Source organism: Gadus chalcogrammus, unplaced genomic scaffold, assembly GCF_026213295.1.
Source record: "Gadus chalcogrammus isolate NIFS_2021 unplaced genomic scaffold, NIFS_Gcha_1.0 GACHA024, whole genome shotgun sequence".
NCBI classification, from domain to species: Eukaryota; Metazoa; Chordata; class Actinopteri; order Gadiformes; family Gadidae; genus Gadus; species Gadus chalcogrammus.
The window spans coordinates 202,257-213,413 of record NW_026613459.1 but is presented as its reverse complement, the minus strand read 5'-3'; the positions used below and the strand labels follow the sequence as shown (position 1 = coordinate 213,413).

The 11,157-nt window shown below is 53.6% G+C and overlaps 1 protein-coding gene across 2 annotated transcripts; it reads left to right on the top strand.

The window, feature by feature from the left end:
• The first annotated feature begins 1,733 nt into the window (after window positions 1-1,733).
• LOC130377946 (carbohydrate sulfotransferase 12-like) lies at window positions 1,734-9,214 on the top strand. Of its 2 annotated transcripts, none has more exons than XM_056584896.1 (5): window positions 1,734-1,903; window positions 3,944-4,710; window positions 6,422-6,574; window positions 6,778-6,957; window positions 7,556-9,214. In XM_056584896.1, exons 2-5 carry the CDS (start codon window positions 4,243-4,245, stop codon window positions 8,195-8,197), a joined length of 1,443 nt encoding a protein of 480 aa, XP_056440871.1. In that variant the 5' UTR covers window positions 1,734-1,903; window positions 3,944-4,242; the 3' UTR covers window positions 8,198-9,214. The 2 variants fall into 2 exon arrangements, with proteins under 2 accessions (XP_056440871.1, XP_056440872.1); XM_056584897.1 differs by having other exon boundaries at window positions 1,735-1,903; window positions 3,944-4,674.
• Window positions 9,215-11,157: the final 1,943 nt, after the last annotated feature.

The window sequence follows — 11,157 nt, the reverse complement described above, 5'->3', positions numbered from 1 at the left end:
ACCCTTACCCTCTCACCCCTTACCCTCTAACCCTCCTACCCCTCACCCTCTCACCCTCCCACCCCTCACCCTCCCACCCCTTACCCTCTCACCCCTTACCCTCTAACCCTCACCCTCTCACCCTCCTACCCCTCACCCTCTCACCCCTTACCCTCTCACCCCCTCAGCCTCTGACCCCTCACCCCTCACCCTCTCACCCCTCAACCTCTCACCCCTCACCCTCCTACCCCTCACCCTCTCACCCCTCACCCTCCTACCCCTTACCCTCCCACCCCTTACCCTCTCACCCCTCACCCTCCCACCCCTCACCCTCTCACCCCTTACCCTCTCACCCCTCACCCTCTCACCCCTTACCCTCTCACCCCCTCAGCCTCTGACCCCTCACCCCTCACCCTCTCACCCCTCAACCTCTCACCCCTCACCCCTCACCCTCTCACCCCTCACCCTCTCACCCCTCACCCCTCACCCACTCACCCGTCACCCTCCCGCCCGCCTGCTCACGCTTCCTGTTCCCCGCAGGAAGCTCCCGCTGCGCCTGGAGTCGGAGGAGGACTTTGTGCGTATGTGCCGGATCCGGGAGAAGGAGCTGGAGGGCGTGGCCTGTCTGTACTCCACGGTGGAGCCCGACGCCTGGGCAGGGCCTGACGACCTGGTCAGAGTCGTCAAGGAAAGGATCCAGGAGGAGCAGAGGAAGGTGGTCTGGGTGGAGCAGGACCTCCTCTGAGGGGCCCCTGACCCCCGCAAGCCCCAAGGAACGCACACGCACCCGAGCATGCACAGACGCATACACACGGACACACAGACTCACACAAATGATATGCTAAACAACGTGTAACATACCGGCTTTTCCCTCTACATCGTGTTAATCCCAATCTCCTACTTATCCATTGTCCTGTCTCCAAACAATGGCATGCATTCCTTGTAAATGTGTCCTATTTAAGCAATTTATTACTAATAAAGAACAAGAAAAAGCCTCTTGGTGTCCCTTTAAACGTAATTTTTAACTTGTCAATGTGATCTCCAAATCGCAATGTGGTAGATTAGTGTCTAGCGACCTTTTGTGGCTGTAATGAATACTGCACCTGTCGAATACAATGATCAGAAAAATGTGAGCACTAAATGTAAACTTGGATGATTGGTAATAAATAAAATAAAAATCTTATTAAAATCACGTGTAAAATGTTTGTTATCTTAAAGATCAATTCAACCTAGTTTCTGTATGTCATATAATCATCCATGCTGTGATGATTATATGATTGATTATATAATGCGTACGAACCATATAACACTTATCAGTAATCACCCATGCCGAGACAAACACAAACTACACTCACCCTATGAAGGTAATTCACATATAAGAATAAATATTAACAGTGTGACTAACCTCCATAATATCGTTTAGGAACAAATGTTTGGATTGCATAAAATGTATTGTTGTGCCCCCTCCTGTCGAAAACCAAAAGCATATCACCGTTCGACCACAGAGAGCGCTACAAATATATAATATATAAATCTCATAAATCAGCAGAGAGAGACTAAAGCTGACACTTTAATTCTATTAACGATCAAACTCCTGATTGGATGAATAAAAACTTTATCCCTCCTACGCTGAAAGGGGATTTGGGGCTTGTCTAGAATCCCAGAAGGAGGCGGGGCTTGCCTGGGACGACCAATCACCAGCTGATTAAGTCTTTAAATACAGAATTAATCTCCGCTAACCAATTACCTTTCAACTATCAGACGCGTCGACACAGAGCCGAGCGCGAAAGCTGACGAAGTAACTAAAGCTCTCAGTAACGGTAACATACAAATCACGCGATACTTCGCATGGCACACTGTCTTCGAATCCCACGGCTCAGCTGACGCGGCGCGGTGCGCGAGGAGCTGGCGATCCAGGGACGAGGTGAGAACGCGCCTTTGATGCTCTATATTATAACCGTTGGTCTTTAGCGTCGCGTCTCTATGTGTGCAGCCGTTAGGAGGTCTAGAGACGGGTTGATTAACACGGTGTCCCGGGGAGGCTGGTTCTCCGTCTCCCACTACTTTGCCGTCCCCCGCGTTACCCGTGAGGGATTGATGTTCCTCGCGCGACGCGTTGTAAACGATCTGGAGTCCGCCGCGTGCCGCTCGAGCCCGGCGGGGAGCGGGCACGTGAAAGCTTCATTGTATCCGTCAGACCCCGGGAGGCGTCTAGAACCCTGCACCGGCACCCACACCCCAAACCGACTCCCAGAACAGGAGGGGTTCTTCGGGCTCCTGAACTAAAGGAGCTGACTGTGGATAGGAACCGTTACTAACATTGAACCGGTTCTGTTCCGGTTTGTGAACCTTTACTCACATTGAACCGGTTCTGTTCCGGCGTTAAACAGTTACTAACATTTAACCGGTTTGGTTCCGGTGGATGTGAACAGTTACTGGTTAGGAACATAGTTTTTGTTGACAAACTGGTTTCCTGCTTTTCGGCTGTCCATAATAAGACCCTCATGGTCCCATTGGGGGCAGACTGAATCCTGTACGGGGATAACACAGGATAGATTAAATATTACAAATATGTTGTTTTGGATCAATACACATCAAATTACCAGTGGTAGCCTACTGGGTCATTAAAAAATATGTTCGGAAAAACCCATCACTAGCTTCGTGCCTAAAATCTCATAGTATCTCCATTCATCTCCTAGTATCTCCATTAATTACAAAAGTAATTGGTCAATTATGCACTGGAAATGTACTATAAATAGCACGCTATAACTAACCAGTAAAACACGATTTTCCAAGTCTGGGAAGAGGGTCAGGATACAGGGCCACACACTGGTTCTGGGATGGGGGTCAGGATACAGGGCCACACACTGGTTCTGGGATGGGGGTCAGGATACAGGGCCACACACTGGTTCTGGGAAGAGGGTCAGGATACAGGGCCACACACTGGTTCTGGGATGGGGGTCAGGATACAGGGCCACACACTGGTTCTGGGATGGGGGTCAGGATACAGGGCCACACACTGGTTCTGGGAAGAGGGTCAGGATACAGGGCCACACACTGGTTCTGGGATGGGGGGGGGGGGGGGGGAGTGGTTTTAGACCCAGAGGAGGTGGAGGAGGTGGAGCTGTTATAGACCCAGAGGAGGTGGAGGAGGTGGGGCTGTTATAGACCCAGAGGAGGTGGAGGAGGTGGGGCTGTTTTAGACCCAGAGGAGGTGGAGGAGGTGGAGGAGGTGGGGCTGTCCTGTGTAAGGGGTCGGTCTGGTCTCCTGTGTAAGGGGTCGGTCTGGTCTCCTGTGTAAGGGGTCGGTCTGGTCTCCTGTGTAAGGGGTCGGTCTGGTCTCCTGTGTAAGGGGTCGGTCTGGTCTCCTGTGTAAGGGGTCGGTCTGGTCTCCTGTGTAAGGGGTCGGTCTGGTCTCCTGTGTAAGGGGTCGGTCTGGTCTCCTGTGTAAGGGGTCGGTCTGGTCTCCTGTGTAAGGGGTCGGTCTGGTCTCCTGTGTAAGGGGTCGGTCTGGTCTCCTGTGTAAGGGGTCGGTCTGGTCTCCTGTGTAAGGGGTCGGTCTGGTCTCCTGTGTAAGGGGTCGGTCTGGTCTCCTGTGTAAGGGGTCGGTCTGGTCTCCTGTGTAAGGGGTCGGTCTGGTCTCCTGTGTAAGGGGTCGGTCTGGTCTCCTGTGTAAGGGGTCGGTCTGGTTTCTGGTTTCCTGTGTAAGGTCTCCTGTATAAGGGGTCGGTCTCGTCTCCTGTGTAAGGGGTCGGTCTGATTTCTGGTCTCCTGTGTAAGGGGTCGGTCTGATTTCTGGTCTCCTGTGTAAGGGGTCGGTGTGGTTTCTGGTTTCCTGTGTAAGGGGTCGGTCTGGTTTCTGGTTTCCTGTGTAAGGGGTCGGTCTGGTTTCTGGTTTCCTGTGTAAGGGGTCGGTCTGGTTTCTGGTTTCCTGTGTCATCGTGTTCTGGTGTCTCGTCCGCAGGTGGCGGTCGGGGAGGAGACACTGGAGCAGAGTTTGGTTTGACCCTCCCACACCTCCATGACACGCTCCACCTCACAGACAAAGATAACCCCCCCCGGCTCTCACCGTCTCCATGGTGAGAGTCCCGGAACCTGTTTCCATGGTGACCAACTAGAGAGCACCCCAGGATTCCCAATCTGTTGTCATGGTGATACCTAAGGAGAGAAGCAGGTTGCGGATCTGTTCTTTATCGTCACGGCGATCGTGTAGTAGGTGCCAGCACGGTTGAAGCTCCGCAGGGAGGCTGAGTGGGCGTGGCCATGGGCAGGCCCCGCCTTTTCCACATCTTCCTGCTGCTGGGCTCTGCCCTCATGGTGCTGCTGATCATCATCTACTGGGACGACATGGGGACCCCCTACTCCTACGGCCGCTCCCCCCTCTCCCCCTTCTCCCCCGGGCCCAGGACCCCCCACACCCCCCCCCAACCACAGCAAGGACCAAAACAACAGCAGCAACAACAGCAACAACAACAACAACAACAACAACAGCTGCAAGCGTCGCGGTCTCCGTCCTTCCTCTCGGACATCAACGCCTTCGTGAACCAGTTCCTGGAGCTGGGCACCGGGGAGCCCACCGACCCCGCCCCCCTGGACACAGCCAACCAATCAGAGAGGGCGGAGGAGCGCTACGTCCCGCGGCGGGAATGGAAGATCCACCTGACGCCCGTGGCCGCTGAGCTGCAGCAGAGACAGGTCTGCCGCTGCTCACCAGCCTCAGCTCACAACTCAGTACGATGGAATAATAACGGACTGATGGTAGTAGAACTGACCGCCGGCCGCACGGTGCTCAGAGCCACGGCCGCCTTAATGCACGGCCAACCTGGGCGCTAGCCCCGTGATGGGCGTAGGCCCCGTGATGGGCGTAGGCCCCGTGATGGGCGTAGGCCCCGTGATGGGCATTAGCCCCGTGATGGGCGTAGGCCCCGTGATGGGCGTAGGCCATCACGGGGGGCTGACGCCCGTCATGGGGCCTACGCCCATCACGGGGCCTACGCCCATCACGGGGCTAATGCCCATCACGGGGCCTACGCCCATCACGGGGCTAATGCCCATCACGGGGCCTATGCCCGTCACGGGGCTAATGCCCATCACGGGGCCTACGCCCATCACAGGGCCTACGCCCATCACGGGGCTAACGCCCATCACGGGGCCTACGCCCATCACGGGGCCTACGCCCATCACGGGGCTAACATGAGCTGCAGTAAAAATCTTTTCTTTACATTGTTATTTTTTATACTGGGCCCCCGATCGGCGTCGGCCCAAGACAATGTGATTTTTTGTTTGGGGCTTACAAAGGTCAGAGGCCTATCATGAGCCAAGAAAAAAAGAGGGCCACTACTGGTAGCTGGGCCCAGTGGCCACTACTGGTAGCTGGGCCCAGTGGCCACTACTGGTAGCTGGGCCCAGTGGCCACTACTGGTAGCTGGGCCCAGTGGCCACTTGACACCACAGACCACGCCTCAACCCCCCCCCCGTCCCCGTCCCCCGTCGACAACAGCAAAATGTCCGAAAATTATTTACACATCTTCATTGTAAGATCCCCTCTCATGGGGCCTACGAAGCCTCTCAGCCCCAGGGCCCGATGGCAGGTTAATGCAGGCCTGCTCAGAGCGACGGCCTGTGTTAACTCTAACCCTATGTAAGGTAAGCCCTAAGCCTATGTAGGGTTAACCCTAACCCTATGTAGAGTTAACTCTAACCCTTTGTAGGTCTAACTCTAACCCAGCGATTCCACCGGCCGCGTTACGGCCGCGTTACGGCCGCGTTACGGCCGCGTTACGGCCGCGTTACGGCTGCGTTACGGCTGCGACTTTGCCCTGCTTGCAATTCCACCGGGCGCGTTACAGCAGCGCAACGTGCGTTGCGAGCCAGCCGTATTCACGCAAGATCACGAGATCACGCGATAATCCTAAACCTAATGTACTCAACTTCCACTCCCAAAACGACTGCAATTAAATGCCACGTTTTGTCCTTCCGGCCATTGCCCTTATTAAAAGGATGATTTGGTACATAAATGACGTTGTGATAGGCTACATGAGCTGAGTATTGTGTTTTATTTTGAAAATTTACCGGATGCTCTATGGCTTTTACTTTTTCACTTCCTGCCCGGCTCGATCTGCTCTGTTTAAATTGACGCGGTTCAGCAACGGCTTGCGGCAAAAATAGAAATGCTACGGAATGATAGCGCTGCGGCACGGCGAGACGCTCCTGGGACGCTGCTGAGACGTTCCGCAGCCGCGCCCGGTGGAAATGGTCTCATTGATTAGAGTGAAACCTATCTGCTGCGGTGACCGTGGCCAAGACGTGCCGCAGCCGTAACGCTGCCGTAACACGTCCGGTGGAATCAGGCCTTAACCCTAACCCTATGTAGGGTTAACCCTAACCCTTTGTATAATGCCGTTTGCTCCTGCTCCTCTCCCTTGCTGAATTGCTCCACCAGGAGCGGCGACGGCGGAGGCTGCAGGAGGCGTGTGCAGAGGACAGTGTGACGTTCCCCGGGAAGAAACGCTCGTTCGATGACATCCCCAACAAGGCTCTGGACCACCTCATCGTGGATGACCGCCACGGCATCATCTTCTGCTACGTGCCCAAGGTAGGCCAGGCGCGGCCGCCGGTTCCCATGGTGACAGCGGCCCCTGGATCAGTGTCCCAACAGCAGTCATTGGAAAAAGTCTGATGAACAATATGAAACGGCAGAGGTTTATTTTGGACTATTGTCTTCGATGCCGACCCCATAGACTTCAAATGGATAAATCCGTGTTGTCCTCTCCCTGCGTTCCCCCTCCGTGCCACCAGGTGGCGTGCACCAACTGGAAGCGGCTGATGATCATCCTGAGCGAGAGCGTGCTGCAGGACGGGGTGCCATACACGGACCCCCAGGCCATCCCCCGCAGCCTGGTGCACAACCTCAGCTCCCACCTCACCTTCAGCAAGTTCAGGCATCGCTACGGGAAGTTCTCCCATCACCTCATGAAGGTCAGTGTACCCCCCCCCCTGGTAGAGGTCAGTGTACCCCCCCCCCCCTGGTAGAGGTCAGTGTACCCTCCCCCCCCCTGGTAGAGGTCAGTGTACCCCCCCCCCCCTGGTAGAGGTCAGTGTACCCCCCCCCCCCACTGGAGGTCAGTGTACCCCCCCCCCCACTGGAGGTCAGTGTACCCCCCCCCCCCCCCCCACTGGAGGTCAGTGTACCCCCCCCCCCACTGGAGGTCAGTGTACCCCCCCCCCCACTGGAGGTCAGTGTACCCCCCCCCTGGTAGAGGTCAGTGTACCCCCCCCCCCACTGGAGGTCAGTGTACCCCCCCCCCCCACTGGAGGTCAGTGTACCCCCCCCCCCCCCCCACTGGAGGTCAGTGTACCCCCCCCCCACTGGAGGTCAGTGTACCCCCCCCTGGGGATTCTCGGCTGGTGGGGCTAACGGCATCAAACAGCATGGCCTTGATTTTTACTTTCATTACTTTGAACCTCTCATACGATAAAATAATTTCCGTGTATTTCAAATGTATTTCTGCATTCCTTGGACGGATGTGTTTGAATCCATGAGGTCCCCTCCACCATCTCCTACCCCGTCCTGCAGGTGAAGCTGAAGAAGTACACCAAGGTTCTGTTCGTGAGGGACCCCTTCGTCCGCCTCGTCTCCGCCTTCCGCAACAAGTTCCTGGAGACCAACGACGACTTCTACAACCTGTACGGCAAGGCCATCCTGCGGCGTTACGGCCTCCAGCCCACGCCCCCCGCCCTGGCGGCGGAGGCAGGGGCCGCGGGCGTCCACCCCTCCTTCCTGCAGTTCGTCCAGTACCTGCTGGACCCCGACACGGAGAAGGAGGCTCCCTTCAACGAGCACTGGCAGCAGGTGTACCGTCTCTGCCACCCCTGCCAGATCCAGTACGACTTCGTGGGCCACCTGGAGACGCTGGAGGAGGACGCTGAGCAGCTGCTGAGGCAGCTCAGGGTGGACAACGTGGTGCAGTTCCCCCCCGCCGCGCGCGGGAACCAGTCCGCCGGACTCTCCCTGGCGGACTGGTTCGGGGCCGTGCCGCTGGAGGCCCGGAGGAGGCTGTACCAACTGTACCAGCCGGACTTCACGCTGTTCGGGTACCCGTCCCCAGAAGCCATCCTGGAGGAGGGATACGCACTCCAAACCCATCCTGAGGAGGGATACGCCCTCCAAACCCATCCTGAGGAGGGATACGCCCTCCAAACCCATCCTGAGGAGTGATTCGCCCTCCAAACCCATCCTGAGGAGGGATACGCCCTCCAAACCCATCCTGAGGAGGGATACGCCCTCCAAACCCATCCTGAGGAGTGATACGCCCTCCAAACCCATCCTGAGGAGGGATACGCACCTCATGGGAGGTCAAAGCGCCAGACTTGTGTAGCGTGTTGTTCTTTCCTCGTCTTTGAAGTGTGAAGGCCAAGTCCCTGCCCTCCGGCCTCTAGTCACGCCATGCCTCTACCCAGCCATGCCTAGCTTTTATTTTGTAACGTGGGTCGCCCCCCCAGGATTTGTCTCCAGCCTGTTGCCGTTAGACAAAGCCCCCTTTCTGTGACGTCACGGATATGTTGTAGCTCTCTGCGAGGTCAAAACGTCCCTCCACCAGGGTGGGATTGAATTGGAGCAGAAACCTTCTGATGCTCCTAGTGAGGCAGGGGGCCGTGTGGAACACAGAAGATGTGGGCACCCCCAGGGCACCCTGTGGGAACAAAGGGAAGTTCAAGAGGTGGTTGGTTGCACTCCTAACTCAATGTTTACTTATTGGTCTTGCATGATAAATTTACCTTCAGCATTGTTGCGCTGGGTTTAGTTATGATATTCAGCCGTTTCTGTATACCTCATGTGCAGATAGGGGTTTGCCCTGTTCTGTGTTTGATTTTATATTTCATCACTCAATTCTGGTGCAAAGCCAGAATCGTGTTTAATTGCATGGATTTTTTTTCTACTGTGCAAATGACTTGTTTGACTTCCTAGCATGATATTGTGTCAGTAGGAAACGGTGTACACATAGTTCAATAGATCCTAGTTCACAGTCGAGGAAACACCAAGCACAACAAAGGGAGATGAGGTTTGGGTTGGAGGTCGTCTCTCAGGCCTCCAGGACCCCAGAGTTCTCCAGAGCTCTCTGTGTGTGGGACAGGGTCGTGTGCTATGCTACTCTGCTTCAGGAAACCATCGCAACACGGCCCCCATAATGCTTAACATGGGCTATAGGGTAGGTGGGATGTAGGGTTTAGGGTAGATGGGGTATAGGGTAGGTAGGGTATAGGGTAGATGGGGTGTAGGGTTTAGGGTATAGGGTAGATGGGGTATAGGGTAGGTAGGGTATAGGGTAGATGGGGTGTAGGGTTTAGGGTATAGGGTGGGTAGGGTATAGGGTAGGTAGGTTATAGGGTAGATGGGGTATAGGGTAGGTAGGGTATAGGGTAGATGCAGGGTTTAGGGCATAGGGTGGGTAGGGTATAGGGTAGGTAGGGTATAGGGTAGATGGGGTATAGGGTAGGTAGGGTATAGGGGGCTTATATATAGGGGGACAGTCCACACTGCGCTGGGATGTGAATGTGGGTTTTCTCACTGCTAGGGGATGTTGGTTTTGAATGAGAGGAGTCAGAGCGGGAAAGACAGTGCCTTTGGTTACTATGGAGACAAAGTTTATATAGGCCTACGGCAAAAAGTAATATATTTTTTAGAGGATCTTATTTTTCCCTTCCTCCTTACAGTGTTGTGTTGCCTGTATGAGCTCAATGTAAACAGTGTATTTTTGATAATCGTCCCAAAGGTCCTCTATCTGTGCATCAATACATCCTGTTTAGAGGCTCATTGTTGACCGTTGTCATGTTGTGTGTCTAGTTTAATTTGGGACTTCTGAGGTGTACGCAGAGATGTGCGTACCGGTCAAGGACTGTGTCGAACTAATTGATGAGCTAGAACTAACTGTAGTGAATGTAACCTGGTCCATGCTTCACTGTTCTTTAAGCTTGGCCTCATGTTTTGAAAACGCATTGTGACAATTCCAACAGATGGTACTGAATGATTGGCTTTGATAGCATGTTTGACAGAGCGAAGGCTGATCTGTACTGTTTGACGAGGATGTTAGTTGTAGATCATAAGTTAATTCTATAATGAGGGGAATGCTAATGTGTAAGCTTATTATGTGTTGTATGTTATATTTAGTCATCTCACTTATAGACGCTAGAGGTTTGACCTCCAATATCTTTATCAATTAGACCAGTAAATACTTTTAGAAAAACAAATAGCAGATTTAGCGGATAGCTATCCCAAAGCTGAATGGACAGGGTGGAGCGTCGGCATGGAATCATCTTCTGCAGATCCATTATTCACTGCTTTTGTTCGACGGCATCTGTAGGTATTCTGTTCTTCATTTGGCAATGACACCAGAGAAATAAACTTGAAGGCCTAAGTCTGGGTTGGTGTTTTCTTTTGTAGCTTTTATCTCTTGCATTGCCCCTTAGTGTGTGTGTGCACAGAACAGACCTCGTCCCCAGGTACATCATCAGGTCATTGGCCTCCAGAGAGCTTCTGAAGGGATCCACGGTGACTCTGGCGGACCCCTCAGACGTCCTCCACAGGTCTTCTGCACTGTAGGTTCAAGCCGCACAGGTATCCCAGTAGACTCTGGAGACCGCCAGGGATGTGGGAGGTCAGCACTACTCTTCCACCCTGGACTGGGTACTGCAATGAAGAACAGAGAAATCCCATGGACTCTTTATTGTAACCTTGCAGGCCTAGCCCTCCTTCGGCATATCCAGCAACACCTACAAGACCAAGAGAGAAAGACTCCAGTCTGCTGCTCACTGAGCTGAGCTAGTAGAACCAAGACCATGTAGGTCAACCTCCAAAGTCAGTCAGGACTAAAGAACAAGACACCGCACTGTCCGTTTCTTATGTTATTGGTTGAAATGATGCTTGTATTAAGGTTGGGAGGAGGAGGAATGTCATTCATATCTCATGTTTCCTTTAAACCCTGAGCTTTCATCCATCAACACGGTATTCAAGCCAACATAACTTGGCCAATATCCAATGTTCACAAATATGCAATACAGTTATGTAAGCAAAGTGGGCCTGCATCTGTAAGCAGTTAAACAGTAAGGCACTACATTTAAAATACAGGCATGCTATTTGCTCATGAACTGACTGCTTATTAACTTACAGCTTATGAACTG

Coding starts and splice junctions, on each gene's coding strand:
- LOC130377946 (XM_056584896.1), top strand. CDS start 4,243: ATGGGCAGGCCCCGCCTTTTCCACATCTTCCTGCTGCTGGGCTCTGCC. Junction 4,711..6,421: donor CAGCCTCAGCTCACAACTCA/GTACGATGGAAT, acceptor TTGCTCCACCAG/GAGCGGCGACGGCGGAGGCT. Junction 6,958..7,555: donor TCTCCCATCACCTCATGAAG/GTCAGTGTACCC, acceptor CCCGTCCTGCAG/GTGAAGCTGAAGAAGTACAC.